The following is a 19409-nucleotide window of genomic DNA, read 5'->3' as shown; positions in this document are numbered from 1 at the left end:
TGTCCAAAGATTAAGTGAGGTTACGGGGATATGGCGGGGATTGGGCCTGAGTAGGGTGCTCTTTCAATGGGTCGGTGTGAACATGATCAGCTGAATGGCTTCCTTCTGCACTGTAGGGATTCTATGGTTACCTATGAAGGGCATTGAACATGTTGATGACAGGAAAGGCACTATATTGATCAATAAAAGTTCTTTCAATTGACCAATAACAAGTTGAAATTGATTTCCCACTATCTACAAATACGCGATACTCACTCCCTTCTATAGTGAAGTGTCAGTCTAGTGCAAAAAGCATGTAGAATCATGGTGAAACTTTATACTGTCCTTTCAAAGTCCTTTATGTTTACCTGTTCACCTTAATTTAAAAAGTCAAAATCAATTACTTTACTGTAGCAATACAACTTTTTATACACTAATACTTAAATGTAATAAGTGGTTATTTTTCTTTTTAAAAATTAGTTTTTATTGAGGCAAGGGATGTTAGTAAAGGAGTTGGAAAGTTTTTCCATTTCAGCCGCCTGCCTGGCAGAGGCAAGCAGTCGCAGCTCAGGTGCAGCAGTTACATACAATGTACAGTTTCTTCTAACCTGCGCCAAGAAGCTGCACCAGCTTCACCCTACAAAAGCACCCCACATTGCATGAGTGTGAAACTTTTCCACAGCTAAGTTACTGCCTCTTCAGTATTCAACACTACAATATGATCATCATTCGATCACAATGGCTGTTATATGTCATGGGGCGGCACGGTAATACAGTGTTGCTTCATAGCACCAGGGTCTCAGGTTCAAACCCCGGCTTGCGTCACTGCCTGTGTGGAGTCTACACATTCTCCCCGTATCTGTGTGGGTTTCCTCCGGGTGCTCCGGTTTCCTCTCACAAGTATGCCAGACATGCTGTTAGGTGAAGTGGACATTCTGAATTCTCCCTCTGTGTACCCGAACAGGCGCCCGAGTTTGGCAACTAGGGGATTTTCACAGTAACTTCAATGCAGTGTTAATATAAGCCGACTTGTAACACTAATAAACATCCCTGAATAGACTCATCTACCTACCATTCCTGTTATCATGTTTGTTTTCAAGACTGTCCAGCATCTCCAGGTCCCCAACATTCAAATCTTTTCCGATTAGTTTCCTATCAATGGCGTCCCCCCAATAAATACTTCAACAATGCTATCATTGTCAGCTCAGAGTGGAAGTAAATGGGTTGCTTCCCTCAAGGGTTGGAGGAAAACACATTTAAAGTTCTTGCGGCTGCTTGCTTCTCTGGTCCCATGGGAGAAATTCCTGTGTGCTACTCTTAATGAACTGATGGACATGTTCAAGTGAAATTATTCTGTCCTCTATTTTAAGAAAATGTTGGTAATTTGATTCATGAAGTTGGAGAACTTTGTTAAAACTGAGTACAGAGGGATTTCTGCTCCCAATGGATCTGTGCCATCAGCACTTCTCTCTGAAACGAGGGATAGTTTACCCCAAGTGTGACGTAAGTGACACAACTAAGATGCTGATGTCCCAGACAATATGAAACATGACATGCAGTCCATGTGTACCTTGAAACAACGTTTGTACTAAAAACAGAAACAGAAAATGTAACTCAGACAAAATGAAAATATACCCAATGACAGTTCTAGCATAAAGGGATACAAATAATGAGATAAATATTCAAGAGCAGAATTGGTCTCAATTCGATCATTCCTTTCTGTTTGATTCTAGCACTAGACTGCTTCAGAACTCCGAGCAGGCAGACGGAGCAAGCCTCAGAGTGGGTACCAGGAGCGGGTGCCAGAGTGGGTGCCTGAGCTAGGGATGGGGGGTGATTCCTGGAAGGGGTCCATAGCTGGTGCCAGAGCAGGTCACGGAGCCGGTGGGGGTTGGGGGGGGGGAGCTGGTGCAGGTCTCAGAGTGTGGGAATGTGGGGCGTGTGTGACAGAGTGGTGGTGGGGGTGCGGTGAGTTGTGTGTGAGGAGGGGCGGGTGTGTATTTGTGTGAGGGGAGTGTGTGATGGGGAGGCCTGTGCGTGAACACTTTTTGGATTACCCACTCCTAAAGTGGATACTACTTCTGTTATGGACCAGGGTTCAGAGAACCCCAAAGTGTATCATGGAGTTCACCTGACCCACAACTCTTAATAGATTGTGGTATGGGGAGCACACGGCCCACTCTACAGGTGTGGGACAGCAGATATGGAAAACTATTTTTTTAAAGCAAATCAATGTTTATTCTATGAACTCAAGTTAACATTTTTAAAACATAGCGAATATCTTAGCAACCATTAATTCAAATACAACCCCCAAAGAATACAACACTAAGTAATCCTTAATAACTTCCCAAATAACATCCAGAAGACAAAAGAAACACCTTTTAACAGAGGCCCATCAGGTTTACATTCACTACTGAAAACATTTATAATTCTGAATTCACCAAATGATCAAGAGATAGTCTTTTCATGGCAGAGAGAACAACAGTGCACCTGTTTTGTCTGGCATCAGCTCCAACACTGAAAAAATGAAAGCAAAGAAACACAGACACACCCAAGCTTTTCTCAAAGTGAAACTAAAAAGCAGAGCCAGAGCTCAGCTCCGCCCACACTCTGACATCACTGCAGTAACATGAGCAGACAAACATTTCTTAAAGTGAAATTCTCATGACACTTCCAACGGTTAATGTTAAGGGGTCATGGGAGGGTGGCTTGGCCAGGGATCAATGTGAGGGGGCATGTAGCTGGTGAATGTATTTGTGACAAAGTGCCATTTCCTAATTCCTAATATCCGAAAAGGTATGGCGAAGGTATATCTTGTCTATATTTGATTTCTCTGATAGCATCTATTTCACCACAAAAAAGGGACATCAACTATATGAGAGTGTTTGATATTTGCAAATACACTTGGGCGGTCACTAGGTGCTCGAAAAGGTGGTGCTCAGAACACGTCTCCTTATTTAGGGAAAGATGTAACTATGTTAGAAGAAATTCAGAGAAGGTTTGTGAGACTAATACCATGAATGGGTTGGTTATCTTATGATATTAGGAGAGATTAGGGGCAGGATTATCCAGTCCCCCAGCGGCGTTTGTTTGAACGATACGCCGCTCGTTAGCGGCGGGATTCTCATCTCCTGCCACATGTCAATGGGATTTCCATTAAAGCCATCCTATGCCACTGGGAAACCCACTGGAGGCAGAAACAGAGAATCCCAACGGCCGGAGAATTCCGGCCTCAGCTTGTATCCACTAGAACAGAGGTCCCTTCCAGTTCCCACTCGGGCCCCCACTCTGAGACGTGCTCTGCCCTCCGCTCTGAAGCCTGCTCCGTATCCAACTCTGGAGCCCACTCTTCCCATCACTCTGCTGTCCACACTCTGCAGCATTTTTCACATTTTACAAATGTGCTTCTATGCCCGTCTTGCCGCAGACACCCTGCAACGCTACCACGGACCCCGAGGCTTCCACAGACTGCAATTTGGAATTGGATTTGTTTGTTTATTGTCACGTGTACTGAGGTACCGTGAAAAGTATTTTTCCGCAAGCAGCTCAAACAGATCATTAAGTACATGAAAAGAAAATTAAATAAACAGAAAATACATAATAGGGCAACACAAGGTACACAATGTAAATACATAGACACCGGCATCGGGTGAAGCATACAGGGGTGTAGTATTAATCAGGTCAGTCCATAAAAGGGGCATTTAGGAGTCTGGTAACAGCGGGAAAGAAGCTGTTTTGAATCTGTTCATGCGTGTTCTCAGACTTTTTGTATCTCCTGCCCAATGGAAGAAATTGGAGGAGTGACGAAGCCGGGAACCCCTGCACTAGATTTTAGAAGAGCAAGAAGAGTAAGAGGCGACTTAATCAAAAACCTTTAAGTTCCTGAGGGGTACTGACAGGGTGGATGTGGAGAGGATGTTTAAGCTTGTTGGAGAAGCTAGAACTAGGGATCTCTTATTTCAGACAAAGAGGAGAAATCTTTCCTCTCAGAGGCTCATGAGTCTCGGAACTCTCTTCCTCAAAAGGCAGTGGAAGCAGAGTCTTTGAATGTTAGATAGAGTTAGATAGAGTCTTGATTAATAAGGGGGTGAAAGGTTATCAGTGGTAGGTAAAATGTGGGGTTGAAGTTACAATCAGATGAGTCATGATCTACTTGAATGACGGAGCAGGCTCGAGGGGCCGAGTCCCTATGCCAGCTCCTAATTTATATGTTTGTATGCTCAATGCCCTAGTTCCAACACCTTCCAGAGGCCAGTCACCACTTCGCTCATCTTTAGTTTAGGCTGGCTGCCTGGGTTGGTAACATCCCACAGAATGGGAGGTGTATAAAAGAAGTGGAGGGGAGTGAGTGCAAACAAGCACAGTCTGCAGTGTTAATGTAGAAGCATGGCATGCATACCTGTTCCTCCTGACTACATTGAGTTCATTGTAAATACTGATCTTCCCCAGTCCCTTCAAGGACTGTTCATTAGGTTGCTATAGGCTCATCAAAGTCTCGCAGCATAATTTCCTCACTTTAATATGTAAAATGAGGCCTGCAATTTAGGCAGCTGTAAGGCAGAACTGCTCTCCTGAATTTGGCACCAGCTCAAAGGCATGTACAGATCCCATTCAGATGGTTGCACTGCTACGTTTTCTATCATTGCTCGTTGAACCATGAAAGGGCCATTTATATTGGATCTTCCATGATCTCTGGATTCTCGAGAAAAAGACAGAGCTTTGGCTTAGCAACTCATCCGAAAGACAGTACCTCTGACAGTACTGTACTCCCCTGGTTCATATAACCGTGTCAACCTCGGTTCTGTGCTGAAGTCCCTGAGTGGGACTTGAACCCACAACTTTTTGACAGTGGGATTGTCCTAGTGAGGTACGGCTGTGTGCACTTTTTCCTGATTCCTTCTGTCTTTGAAAGAACATCTACTGGTCTTCTGAATCCATTAATGCCATCTGACTGAAAAATATGTACCTATTACTGTTTGTATTAAAAAAAAATCTTCCTTTTTTTACTCTTAATTTCAAATGTATTTTCAATTCTCAATTTCAAATTTGTCTTCACTGCTAAACACCAGCTAATGTTGGTTGGACTGTTGGACCAGGAGGAACTCGAGGACGCTAAAAAGTTAGAAATAAATGCCACTATGCATGAATGATCTCTTTGTTTCTTAAATGCTATAGAATGAAATCCAAACCCTGGAGCTTTCGACCATGCGAGCAAGCAGGAGTGGAGGAGATAATTAATACCCACCCCTCAAAGTCCAAGTCATATTCGATGGTGTTCCTGAATAACGAGTGATCAGTTTGAGTTGATCACAGTGTTTGAAGCATATCGAGAAAGTTATTCGCGGGGGGGGGGAAGAGTAAATTAAACTTTTCCAGCTAATCGAAGTATAGAAATGCAGTAAGAGGCCATTCAGCCCGTCATGTTTGCATCGGCCAGAAAAAAAAACTAGCTGCTCATTTTAATCCCATTCTCCAATACCTGGTCCATAGCCTTGCAGCTTAGAGCATTTCAGATGCAGGTCCAGGTTCCTTTTAAGACACGAGCAAGGTTACTATTTTTGGCAACCCACACCAAAAGCAGAATAACTGTAATCCTACATAGTTTTGTTTTGCGTACCAAACACTCAACATATCCAGCAAGTCAGGAAATCTGATTGAACTCAATATTTAACACACCAAAAAAATACTCACATATTTGGTTTCTCTCCCAGCTGATTTCGGCGTGGGGCTAACGTGCTGAAAAGGAAAAATATTCCAGAATTACCTTGCAGCTGAAATGGAGAGACAAGGTAGCATTCTTCTTTGATGACACTTGAGGCTGTTATTTAAGAATGGGTGTTCACAATGATTAACCCACTGACTTCAAAATAGGTCAGCCAAACGTAGCAAAGGCTGAAAAGCATTTCAAAAGAATTGCAATTTATTACAGATCTAAAATGAGACTTCAAAAAACGAGATACATACTTTCTGGACCTCCACTGTTGTTAGCTTATCACTGTTTGTAAAATGTTCTGGTCGATCATTTTTCTGCATTGAAATCAATTTGCCATCAAGTTTTACCCAAGATCTATCAATATTTCTTTGTAACCTTATGTTTTAATCTACATTGCTTCCAACATGCATTGATTGCCTTATTTTTGCTTATAAATTTAGAGTACCCAATTTTGTTTTCCAATTAAGAGGCAATTTAGCAGGGCCAATCCAGGGCAGTCCCAGTGCTAACCATTGCACCACATGTGGCCCGTTTGATTGCCTTATTGATTACAACAACTACTCACCCTTTGAAAACATGATTGGAAATTAGGGTTATAAGGAAAGCTTTTTCCTCAAGGGCAGAGATTCCTACAGTGTCACCCCCTGAACAAGGTATACAAAAACTAAGATCTAGGATTGAGCTGCATTTCTTGACTGGTGGCATTGTGCGACTCCCTATCAATGTAACTTCCACCATGCTATTTACTGGTGTAAGAATTATATTATAGAATTATGTTACCCACCCAGGAAATTTAATAGAAAACAAATGTACAAGAAATAATTTGGCAACTGTTGATCATTTAAACTTTTAATTTGGGAGACCAAGTACAACAATCCATCACCCGGAAACAGATTAAGTTTAAATTGTAATTTCATTAAAATGTCCAGGGAGCCAAATTGTTTTTAAGAATGTTTAAAAGGGACTTTCTAATTTCAAAAGGGATTGATTGTAATTTTTTGGGATAATACGAAATACTGGTCCATGTGATCTGCTGACCCTTGACCTAAAAGCAGTCCCAGCAGGAAGGAAGTTAAGACATAAGCCATGTGGCCAGTCACAGAGATAATGGACGAAAAAGCTACTGTTGTAAAGATGATAAGAGAGCTGGAGGATAAAGACAATCAGTACACGGATGCAGAGAGAAAGAGAAAGGAGACAAAGACATTGAACTCCTGTGAAGAAGAAAATCACTCTTGGGATGAGGTCAATTTTTCTGCTTGGCAGAAAGGAGACAGGTACTAGCAATGCGAAGCTGGCTAAAAAGGTCTAAAGCCTGGAATAGCTTGAAGATGCTAAAGAACTGTGTTTCAACAGGAGAGGCAAAACTGTGAACCAGAGTGTTATTGGTTGGTTGGTTGAAAAAGAGCATTGAAAATTTACATAATCAGGCCTATTGTGAGCAACGGGTTTTTAAGAAGCATGTCTTGATGATGGTTATCAAAATCGTGAAAATTGGAAATGAAAATCCAAGGGATGGCACGGTGGTGCAATAGTTAGCACTGCTGACTCACAGCGCCAGGGAGCCAGGTACAATTGTGGCCTTGGGTGACTGTTTGTGTGGAGTTGCACTTTCTTCCTGTGTCATCGTGGGTTTCCTCCGGGTGTTCCGGTTTCCTCCCATGGTCTAAAGATGTGTAGGTTAGGTGGATTGGTCATGCTAAATTACACCTTGGTGTCCAAGGATATTTAGCTTATGTGGGTTTACGGGGATAGGGTAGGTGAGTGGGCCTAGGTAGGGTGCTCATTCTTTTAGAGGTCGGTGTAGACTTGATGGGCTGAATGGCCTCCTTCTGCATTGTAAGGATTCTATGATTCTATTCTAAAATGGTTGTCATATAGGAGCTTGACCTACCCTACATGAATAATGAACAGCATATTATGGAACATATAGCCTTGTAGTGCCACAGGTCTGCAGGGAATGGTGCAGATGAGTGTGGTTGTGTAAGACCTGGCTTTATTGTCTCATCTATTTAAAGTGAAATTTACCTTTTTAATTTTAAGTATTATTTGCCTGTTAATCCACATTGATTCTGATTTGTGTTAAATGGTAAAATCTTGTTATTAATTCCTTCATTTGGGGGATCATTTGGTAAATATGGTTATTTTGCTCTATGGGTCGCCGGGGGTTGGGGGAGGATCATAACACAAAGTTACTTAATATAACTGCACCAGGTGGCACGGTGACACAGTGGTTACCACTGCTGCCTCAAGGTGCCGAGGACCCGGGTTCATTCCCGCCGCCGGGTCAGTGTCCATGTGGCGTTTGCACATTCTCCTCATGTCTGCATGGGTCTCCACCCCCACACAACCCAAGATGTGCAGACTAGATGGATTGGCCACGCTAAATTACCCCTTAATTGGGAAAAAATATAATAATAATAGCACCACAAAAATAAAGCCACTTAAATAAAAATAAGTGGAATAATTCATTTTCAATATTAAGTGACACATTAAAATAGGAATTCAGAATCAAAAGGTTCATAAACCTGGAATAATTGTGCATGTCAACAGCTGATGAACTACAATGACATTGTAGTTTAAATCATAGAACTTACTGTTCAGAAGGAGGCCATTCGGCCCATCGAGTCTGCACCGGCCCTTGGAAAGAGAACCCTACCCAAGCCCACACCACGATCCTATCCCCGTAACCCAGTAACCCCACCCCACCATTTTGGACACTAAGGGCAATTTAGCATGGCCAATCCACCTAATTTGCACATCTTTGGAGTGTGGGAGGACACCGGAGCACCTGGAGGAAACCGACGCAGGCACGGGGAGAATGTACACACTCCGCACAGTGACACAAGCTGGGAATCGAACCTGGGACTCTGGAGCTGTGAATCAACTGTGCTAACCACTGTGCTGACCACTGTGCTGCCGTGCTGCCCACCGGGGCCCTGAAATGGGCCATTTAATTACAGAGATTTGCCAATGTGACTAAAAATACTGAAACAGTGAATCAGCATTTGGTCATATTCTTAATGTAGGGTGATTAAAATTGGTATTCATCGGTGCAAAACCGTATCAAAGATTGCACCTATTTCTGCGAATCAACTTTGTCTCAATTATCCGATTCAGCAGAAACACTGCACCTTCCGGGTACATGCAGGTTTGACAGTGCATGCATTATCACTCACGTACTTTGTATGCTTTTGAGTCCTGCGGCTTCCGTAGGGAGTTGGGAGTAGAGCTCGAGCAGCGCTAGAAGAGGGGTGGGGGATGAAACGTGAGGAACATGGTTAAAGCTGTGTTTGGTGGGAGGCGGGAGCAAGGTGGAAACAGGAAAGAAAAGTTAAATGTTTGCTGGATTCTTTTATTACCATTGGCAACGGTTCCTCAAGCAATTGTTCAATAGTAGCATACAGCTCCTCAGACTGCTGCCTGAGAGACTCAGATTCAAACAGGAACTGTGTGAAGGTAAACAATGTCAGACATACTGGTGGTACAATCACAGAATTACAACACACTCACAATAATTGCCAATGCTGCATCTGCAAAGCTTACTTGTGAATGGGTTTTCTCAGGCATGTTGGCTGCTGCAGATTCCTCTGAGTCACTGATTGCCTCATCAATGGCCTATTGAAAGGAAAAATGAAATAATTTACACACAACCTCCAATTTCTACCCTGATTAAAAAGCGTCATCTCAATCATTTACTCAAATACAACCCTCCAGCAGCCCCACCCTCCCAACATCAACCGAGATTTTTCCTATCCTGTGTGCCTCTAGCACAAGGGAATGCACTACGACACAGTAAGTGAGAATATCCATCCGTAATGTGGACCATTCTTACACTGAATGCCAATGGCACTTTCTTCCCTAAAAGTGGAATATGTGACTCAAAGGGATAACCTTGACGGATGAAGTGGTCTTTTTCATTCTTTCCTTACATTCTTGGGCATTAACTTGGCTTAATTGTAGAAGGTATTTTACTGCTGCCGTTAAAGGCCTTGTTCAGCGATAATAAGAATTTTTAGAGGCATGAATCATGCATCGTAGTTCTGTAGTTTCACTCATCTCTCAGCTCACAGAGTTGAGCGAGATTATTAAATATCAATTGAACACAGCAATCTTCATCATTCACATATGACTGACCACTTTCAAAGAACTATCCAGGGGCTCAGCTGCTCTACGATCACAGAGCATCGGATAAGCTTTGTTTTCATTCATTCATATAATCTCCAACCTGTCTCTCTGAACAAAATATTTGAAAGGAGTTAGGTCTTGTGGTGTAATGGGTAGTGTCCCTGCCTCTGAGTCAGAAGATCCGAGTTTGAGTTCCACACAGGACTTGCTGGGCAAGGAAGGTGCATGCATAACATGGTCAAACAGGTTGAGTACCAAACTGCAAATCCTTTTGAACACATGCCAATGGCAAGTGGTAAGAGTGGGAGAGGCTCCTTCCTGCTCAGCCATGGGACAGGAAGAACATTGAAGCCTCGACCACCACTGTCCTTGGCTCCAGGCTACAACATGTAAAAGTGCCACAGCAACTCGGACACAACACGAGTGAACTGTAACACAACGCCGCCTCAGTTTGAGTTGAAACTATGAAACAAAAGTCAAAAACTTGAGCAAAAAAGGGTTCGTTTTTCTTCAGGAAACTAAGAATTCATGTTTAAAACATTTTAAATGGGAAAAATTGCAGAAAATTTGGAAAACCATTAAATAAAAGCAGAAGAACAAAGTTAAAAATGAAATCAAGTTGAGCAAAGTATAAAACCAAATATATTGATAAGATCAGAAAGGAAAAAGTAAAGAGGGAAAAGATTACCCAAAAACTCAGAGATATAAATAATGAATGCATCATATGAAGGAAGCAAATAGAGAGGAGCTTGTTAACTGAGACAGCAAGCCTAGGACTAATATGTACTCTGATTTCCCAAAGAACAGGTCCTCTGCTCATTTCTCCATGCCTCGCAGTCTTGCTCATTCCTCTTCAGTTTCTTGTAGAAGCCTCTTGTTCTCAGTCTTAAAGCATCTAACTTTGTCATTCTCTTTCCCCCTTTTGGTCACCATCCTTCTCATCTTCCTTCAGTCATCTCCTTCACCAAGTTTGCACGTCTTAGAATCTCGTTAATCCAACCTTGTGTTTTCTGTCGATGATATTCACTGATGAACGTTCCTCCTCCACCCTCGTGGGAACTTCTTCTTCACTCTCGTGTTCTTTTCAACTGACACACTCAGTCCTTTTCCAGAAACACATTGCACAACTTTCTAGTCTTTGAATGTCTGCGACTAAGAAGAGTTGCAATTCTCCAATTGGCATGATGGAGGTTCCAATGTTTAAAGTTGAAATAATAAGACAGAAATCTGTTGGAGAAGGGCACCTCGCAGCATGTCACATTATAGTTAAAGCCTTTTCCTCATCCTTCAGCTCAAAAGTGGTTTGTCCTAGAAGTGTGAGTTGACAACAATGCAATGGGACCTTGGCGAACAATGGGAGTAACAGTTTATCGCCTTAGTCAATCGGAATAATGATTGAGAAGGAAACGCAGAAATGTCAAAGAAAGAGACAAGATGAATTAGAGTTACTCCAGGTGAAGGAAAAAAGAAACCAAGAAAACACAATCTCTAACCATACTTTACTATGGAGACATCAGTTTAAATTGTTCCCTTTCGGGGCAGAGCATTGACTGGCATTGCTGAAACAATAATTCCATCATTAACAAATAAGTTGTAAATGGCAACTCTAAGTTTCTGTGGTAGGATTAATGACCTATTTCTGCAAATGCAACAATTTCATGAAAATTGGTGCGAGCCGAGAGACCACGCCTTGAGGGAAAACAGTACAAGGGACAAGTTAGAGTCAGGGCATGAGCTAAGAATGAAAAAGTGTCAATGTAATTGAAATGTAATATTGCTGTTGTTGAGCAGTTGGATTGGTGGGTAACAGGTACATTTGACAGTGTGTACGATGATACACTGATAATGATGTGTATGATGTGTAATAGTGACATGAGTAGTCTTGTGCTAGAGATTCTGTAGAAATATGGAATAGTCTATACACGAGAGATGTACTTACCTTGAAGCTTAATATGTATATAGTGCAAATAAAGTAATTTTGGAAGGAACCTATCTGAGTCAGCCATGAGTCGGGGAAGTGTAAGATTCTTAATTTTATATTGCGTGCAAAGCAAATGGCCTTCAGTCATATGGTTGTTGGAAACTGTTCAATTTGATTACAGGATTACCTTTTATCATATGGACTGTGCCCAATTTAAACTGAGATGGATGGCAATGTCAGCATCTGGCCACAGTTTAAATCTCTACTACCTGTTTTCTTCACAAGTGTAACAGAAAATCATCCCTTTCACAGGTGTGATTGCAAAGGGAACACTGACTAGATGGGAATGCAAGCAGCCCTTTAAAACTCAAGAGGCAGGACATCTGTTTGATTCATTTCAAACTGTCTGGTGATACTGCAGCAACCCCTGCTGGTCAGGCCAAGTAGTGACCTTATGACAGTGGAATAGAGCTCCATGTATTACAATTGTACCCTTAACATGCCCAAATATCTTAAAGCACTGGTCAGGAGAGTTATCAGGATAAAATGTCTGCTTTTAGCAGAAGGAGACAGAAGGTTTTTTTTTTATAAATGTTTTTATTCAGTTTTCGTATTTTATATTGAACAAATTACAAATTGTTAGGAGAGAGAAAAAAAAACAAACAAAAACAAACACGCAAAAATTAACATACATATTTACAGGTAGCATCTTCGTAGTAGTAACTGCGCCCCCCCCCCCCCCCCCCCCCTCAACATGTTTATTTAGCTTGGTTTTGGGCCTTAGCTAGCCATCGAACCCCCGTAACGAACCTGTAGCCCCCCCCCCCCCCCTCCCGCTACCTTCCCCCGACTATTCTTCCTCTTGTACATTGGCCACAAATAGGTCCCGGAACAGTTGCATGAATGGCTCCCACGTTCTGTGGAAGCCGTCGTCCGACCCTCGGATGGCAAATTTGATTTTCTCCATTTGGAGAGATTCCGAGAGGTCGGACAGCCAGTCCGCAGCTCTGGGCGGTGCTGCTGACCGCCAGCCAAACAGGATTCTACGGCGGGCGATCAGGGAGGCAAAGGCAAGGGCATCCGCCCTCCTCCCCAGGAATAGATCTGGCTGTTCTGAAACCCCGAAGACCGCCACTATCGGGCATGGCTCCACCCTCACTCCCACCACTTTGGACATTACCTCGAAGAAGGCTGTCCAGTACTCCACGAGTCTGGGGCAAGACCAGAACATGTGGGCGTGGTTGGCCGGGCCTCTTTGGCACCGTTCACATCTGTCTTCCACCTCCGGGAAGAACCTACTCATACGGGTTCTTGTTAAGTGGGCTCTATGTACCACTTTTAGTTGCGTCAGGCTGAGCCTTGCGCACGTGGAGGTGGAGTTGACCCTATGCAGTGCTTCGCTCCAGAGTCCCCACCCGATCTCCATCCCCAGGTCGTCCTCCCATTTCCTCCTTGTTGCGTCCAGTACGGTGTCGTCCCTATCTACCAGTCGGTCATACATGTCACTACAGTTCCCTTTCTCTAGGATACTTGCGTCCAGTAGGTCTTCCAGTAGTGTCTGTCGTGGCGGTTGTGGGTACGTCCTTGTCTCCTTTCGTAGGAAGTTTTTGAGCTGCAGGTACCGTAGCTCGTTCCCCCCAGCTAGCTGAAATTTCTCTGTCAGTTCGTCCAGTGTTGCGATCCTGTCGTCCGTGTATAGGTCCCTGACTGTCAGTGTCCCCCCGTCCTGCCTCCACCTTTTGAAGGTGGCGTCGGTCAGTGCTGGTTTGAACCTATGGTTGTTGCAGATGGGAGCCCTGTTCGACATTTTGGTCAGGCCAAGTTGCTGCCGCAGTTGGTTCCAGGATTGGAGGGTGGCTGTCACCACTGGGCTGCTGGAGTGTTTTTTGGGTGGGGATGGGAGTGCTGCCGTGGCGAGGGCCCGGAGGGAGGTTCCCATGCAGGAGGCCTCCTCCGCACGCACCCACTCAGCTTCTGGCTCCTGGATCCATCCCCTTACTCGCTCGGCTGTTGCTGCCCAGTGGTAGAATTGTAGATTCGGGAGGGCTAACCCTCCCCTGGTTTTTGTTTTTTGTAAGACCTTCTTTGGGATCCTAGCATTTTTACCCCCCCATACGAACGCCATGATGAGTTTGTCCAGCGCTTTGAAAAAGGCCTTGGGGATGTAGATCGGAATGGATCTAAACAGGAAGAGGAACCTGGGCAGTACGTTCATTTTGATCGTCTGAACTCTCCCCGCGAGGGAGAGCGGGAGTGTGTTCCATCTTTGCAGGTCCTTTTTAACTTCCTCCGTCAGGCTGGTGAGGTTCCATTTGTGGATCCCTTTCCAGTCATGGGCTATTTGGATCCCCAGGTAGCGGAATTTATGTCGGGCTTGTTTGAACGGCAGCCCCTTTAGTGCTGCCCCCCCCCCCCCCCCCCCCCCCCCCCCCCCCCCCCCCCCCCTTGCGGGTGTAATGGGAAGATCTCACTTTTGCTCATGTTGGGTTTGTAGCCCGAGAAGGCTCCAAACTCTTTCAGGAGCGCGATGATTCCGTCCATGCTGCTTTGTGGGTCCGAGATATAGAGGAGCAGATCATCCGCATAGAGTGAGACTCTGTGCTCTCTACCTCCCCTTCGGATCCCCCTCCAATTTTTTGCTGCCCTGAGCGCGATTGCTAGCGGTTCGATTGCTAGTGCGAACAGCAGCGGGGACAGTGGGCATCCTTGTCTGGTGCCCCTGTGCAGCTGGAAGTATTGGGAGTTGGTATTGTTGGTCTGTACACTCGCCATGGGAGCGTTGTACAGGAGCTTTACCCAAGCTGTGAACCCTGTTCCAAGCCCGAACCGCTCCAGTACCTCTATGAGGTATATCCATTCGACTCTGTCGAAGGCCTTTTCTGCGTCCAGGGAGACGATCACCTCTTGTGTTCTCTCCCCGGAGGGGGTCATTATCACGTTCAGCAGGCGCCTGATGTTCGCGGTCAGCTGTCTACCTTTGACAAAGCCCGTCTGGTCCTCTGTGACCACCTCAGGTACACAGTCTTCTAGCCTTTTGGCTAGGATTTTGGCCAGTATTTTGGCGTCTGCATTCAGCAGAGATATGGGTCTGTATGACCCACATTCCGTTGGGTCTTTGTCTTTCTTAGGTATCAGCGAGATTGAGGCCTGTGCTAACGTGGGTGGCAACGTGCCCCTAGCTAGCGAGTCTGTGAACATCTCCCGCATGTGCGGGGCCAGCGCTGTCGCAAATTTTTTGTAGAAGTCCGCCGGGAATCCGTCCGGTCCCGGCGCCTTCCCCGCCTGCATGGAGCTAATGCTCTCCATGATCTCTCCCAGTGCTAGTGGTGCTTCCAGATCCCGTTTTCTGCCCTCTCCCACAACTGGTATGTTCAGTCCGTCAAGAAACCGGTTCATCCCAGCCTTCCCCGTTGGGGGCTCTGAGGTGTACAGCTCTTGGTAGAAGGCCTTGAAGGTTTTGTTAATCTTCTCTGGTTCTGTTTCCAACGTGCCTCTGGTATCTCTGATTTGCGCAATTTCTCTGCTGGCTGCCTGCTTTCTCAGCTGGTGGGCCAACAGGCGGCTGGCTTTGTCTCCGTGTTCGTATAGGGCCCCGCGTGCCTGGCGGAGTTGGTGTACTGCTTTCCTGGTGGAGAGCAGGTCAAAGTTCCTTTGTAATTCTTTTCTCTCCGCCAGGAGTTCTACAGTCGGGGCCTCGGAGTATTTATGGTCTACCTCCAGTATGGAGTCGACCAGCTTCTGCCTAGCCACCCTTTCCTCCCTATCTCTTTGCGCTTTGTAGGCTATGATTTCCCCTCTTAGTACGGCCTTAAGCGCTTCCCAGAACGTGGAGGGTGAGACCTCCCCGTTTTGGTTGATCTCAGTGTACTCCGCTATGGCCTGCGCTATCCTTTCGCTGAAGGCCTTGTCAGCTAGTAAGGCACCGTCCAACCTCCATTTGGGGCGCTGGGCCCTTCCCGTCTCTAGCCGCACATCCATGTAGTGTGGAGCGTGGTCTGATATCACAATTGCGGAGTATTCCACCTTGTCTATCTCTGGAAGCACCGTTTTCCCCACCACAAAGAAGTCAATTCTGGTGTACACGTTGTGTACTGGGGAGAAGAAAGAGAATTCTTTCTCCCCCGGGTGGGCGAATCTCCAGGGGTCTACTGCTCCCATCTGCTCCATATAGTGGTTGAGTTCCCTTGCCATGTTTGAGGTTTTCCCCGTTCTGGGGTTTGATCTGTCCGTCGTTGGGTCCTGTACACAGTTGAAGTCCCCCCCCATGATTAGTCGGTGCGTCGCTATGTCCGGGATTTCTGCCATGGTCTTTTGGATGAAGCTCGTGTCGTCCCAGTTGGGCGCGTACACGTTAACTAGAACTACCGGCGCCCCATCCAGGGCCCCGCTGACCATGACATACCGTCCCCCTGGGTCCGTAACCGTCTTTGTCGCCCTAAACATTGTCCTCTTGCCAATCAGGATCGCCACCCCCCTGGCCCTTGCCCCATAACAGGAATGATAGGTTTGTCCCACCCAGCCCTTTCTTACCCGCAGTTGGTCCTGCTCCCTCAAGTGCGTCTCTTGGAGGAAGACTATGTCGGCCCTCATGTTTCTAAGGTGGGTGAGGACTCTAGATCTCTTCACTGGGCCGTTAAGTCCCCTTACGTTCCAGGTGACTATTCTGGTGGGGGGCTTCTGCCCCCTTGCTCCTGTGGGGTTAACCATATTTGTCCGGTGGACGCGCCCCTGCCCTCTGGGGTTTCCCTATGTTAGGGGGCCGTCCAGGATGTCCACTATCACTGCTCTCCCCATGCGGTCGGGTCCCTGCGCTCCGGGGTTCCCCCTTGTCCCGGGGACACCCGCCATGGCCGTCCACTTTGTGTCCGCCACGCGGGTAGTCCCCTGCACTCCGGGGGGCCCCTTCACCCACAGACCGTACTGGGTGGGTGCTTGCAGCAGTTCCCTGTTTCGAGCCCTTGTCTGTGGCACTTTGTGGCCCTATTCCCTTACTGGCCTCTTTTGTCCCTTCGTCCCTGCGTTTCCCCTCCCTGGTCTCTCGCCCCCCGGGTGCCCCCCCCCCCCCGCTCTATCCCTTTCGGGGATACCCCTGTGTACCCCTCCATTGCCCCTCTCTCCCCCATTCCTGTCCCCATTTGCTCTCCCACCTTTGATGGGTGATCCCCCCCCCTCCCCTGCCTGGCGCCTTCCCCCCTGTTGGGGGTGCGCTGCGGCCCTGCTCTGTTGCGCGCCCCCTTCGCTAGCTTTCCTGCTAGCACGGTGGCTCCCCTCTCGGAGGTTGCTGTCCCGCTTCCCCTCTCCCCTCTCCAGTACTCCCGTTCCCTCGTGCCGGGGCCTGGCCTCCCACCTGGAGCGGGCCCTAGGGCATTGGGTTGTTTTCCGTTCTGGGTGTTCCTGCCAGGGGGGAGGGGGCTGGCTTTGCCTCGCCCCTCCCCACCCCCCCCGTCGGCATGACGTGTCTCCTTGCCATGGGCCCCTCGTCCCTACTTCCCATGGCGTTTTTTCCAGCCCGTGCTCCTCGACGAATCTATTCGCCTCGGCAGGGGCTGTAAAGAAATATTCCTTGTGTTGGTATGTGACCCAGAGTTTTGCTGGGTACAGCATACCAAAACGTACTTTGTTCTTATAGAGAGCTGCTTTCGCTCTGTTGAACTCCGCCCGTCTCTTAGCTATGTCCGCTCCAAAATCCTCGTAGATTCGGATGGCGTGCCCGTCCCAATTGCAGGCTCTATTCTCCTTGGCCCAGCGCAGGATTGTCTCCCTATCCCGGTACCGGTGCAGTCTGGCTATAACTGCTCTCGGTTTTTTCCCCTTCCTTGGGCTTCGGGCGCAGTGACCGATGAGCTCTGTCCATTTCCGGTGGGGTGGGAAAAGTTTCCCGCCCCACTAAGGAGCCCAGCATCGCAGCCACGAATGTTGTGGGATTTCTACCCTCTATCCCCTCTGGCAGGCCCACTATCTTGATATTTTGCCTTCTCGAGCTGATCTCCTGGTCGTCTACCCTGCCCTTCAGGCTCCCCTGTGTTGCACTCAGTTTCACCATTCCCCTCTCCAGGGATATGACCCGGTCGCTCGCGTCAGTCGCTGCCTTCTCCAGCTCTTTAATGGTTGCCCCCTGGGCTTCCAGTATCTTCCCTTGGGCTTCCAGTATCTTCCCTTGGGCATCCACTTTCTTCTCCAATCTGGTCAGAACCTGCTGCACCCCTGACATGGCCCTGGTCACTGCTGCCTGTGCTGCGGCCTCTGCGTCTGCTTTTAACTCTGCCTTGAATGCCACCTCGGCAAAGGCTTCCTTCCAATTCACGCCCCCCTCTAACCCCAGGGGAGAGGTTGCCCGCCCGTCTAGCTCTTCTGGATGCGGCGAAGCATCCTTCCCGCCGCTTCGCGTGTTGACTCGTTCGCCCGAGCTGGCTTTCCCTTTGCCCAGTCTACTTCCGGTGCCCCCTTTCTCTTGGCTCCTTTCTGGCACTTTTTTCTCCCCCTTCCCCTTCATCTTTTCTTCTCTCCTTTGTTCTTCTTTTTCCCCCTTTTCCGCACCCTATTTTTATTTTATTTATTATTATATATATATATATATATATATATATATATATATATATTTTTTTATTTTTTTTTAATTTATTTCCCCTACCCCTTTTCTCTTTACCAGTTTTCTTTTGGGAAGAACAGAAATACAAGTCTCTTTTTTCTTTTTTCCCCACTCAACCAGGAGAGAGAGTCCCTTTGTCTTTGCCACGTGGTGGTCACAGCAGTTGGGGGGGGGAGGGGCGAGTGGGCCGGTGGTCGCTGCTGGTTGGGGGGGGGGGGGGGGTCCCCGCTGCTGGCTGGGGGGGGGGGTTGTGTCCCCGCTGCTGGCTGGGGGGGGGGGGTTGTGTCCCCGCTGCTGGCTGGGGGGGGGGGGGTTTGTGTCCCCGCTGCTGGCTGGGGGGGGGGGGGGGGGTTGTGTCCCCGCTGCTGGCTGGGGGGGGGGGGGTTGTGTCCCTGCTGCTGGCTGGGGGGGGGGGGGGGGTGTCCCCGCTGCTGGCTGGGGGGGGGGGGTCCCCGCTGCTGGCTGGGGGGGGGGGGGTCCCCGCTGCTGGCTGGGGGGGGGGGGGGTCCCCGCTGCTGGCTGGGGGGGGGGGGGGGGGGGGGAGAGAAGAGGGGCCGCCGCCGCCGCACCGCCCCTGGCCCGCGGGGGGGGGGGGGGGGAGAGAAGAGGGGCCGCCGCCGCCGCACCGCTCCTGGCCCGCGTGGGGGGGGGGAGAGAAGAGGGGCCGCCGCCGCCGCACCGCTCCTGGCCCGCGTGGGGGGGGGGGGGGGAGAGAAGAGGGGCCGCCGCCGCCGCACCGCTCCTGGGTCGCGTGGGGGGGGGGGGGGGAGAGAAGAGGGGCCGCCGCCGCCGCCGCACCGCTCCTGGCCCGCGTGGGGGGGGGGGGGGGGAGAGGGGATGGACCTGCTGCTGTTGGGCCCCCCTGTCGCCGCTCCGGCTCCTCCGCTCCGGCTCCTCCGCTCCCGCTCCGGCTCCTCGGCTCCTCCGCTCCGGCTCCTCGGCTCCGGCTCCTCGGCTCCCGCTCCGGCTCCTCGGCTCCTCCGCTCCGGCTCCTCGGCTCCTCCGCTCCGGCTCCTCGGCTCCTCCGCTCCGGCTCCTCGGCTCCTCCGCTCCGGCTCCTCGGCTCCTCCGCTCCGGCT

At 48.2% G+C, this 19409-nt stretch overlaps 1 protein-coding gene across 4 annotated transcripts in view; it reads right to left on the bottom strand.

Moving 5' to 3' along the window:
• LOC119967651 (muscular LMNA-interacting protein) overlaps nucleotides 1–19409 on the bottom strand; it is a 229085-nt gene that overhangs the window by 58149 nt on the left and 151527 nt on the right. For all 4 annotated transcript variants that reach the window (XM_038800451.1, XM_038800453.1, XM_038800452.1 and 1 more), the window contains 5 exons: nucleotides 9239–9310; nucleotides 9055–9141; nucleotides 8876–8935; nucleotides 5944–6006; nucleotides 5671–5715 (listed from right to left, as the gene is read on the bottom strand). In XM_038800451.1, coding sequence (XP_038656379.1) covers nucleotides 5671–5715; nucleotides 5944–6006; nucleotides 8876–8935; nucleotides 9055–9141; nucleotides 9239–9310 — 327 coding nt within the window. The remainder of the gene's footprint in view (nucleotides 1–5670; nucleotides 5716–5943; nucleotides 6007–8875; nucleotides 8936–9054; nucleotides 9142–9238; nucleotides 9311–19409) is intronic.

This window comes from Scyliorhinus canicula, chromosome 6 (genome assembly GCF_902713615.1).
Source record: "Scyliorhinus canicula chromosome 6, sScyCan1.1, whole genome shotgun sequence".
In the NCBI taxonomy this organism is placed as follows: Eukaryota; Metazoa; Chordata; class Chondrichthyes; order Carcharhiniformes; family Scyliorhinidae; genus Scyliorhinus; species Scyliorhinus canicula.
This window is presented reverse-complemented; position numbering and strand designations above follow the sequence as displayed.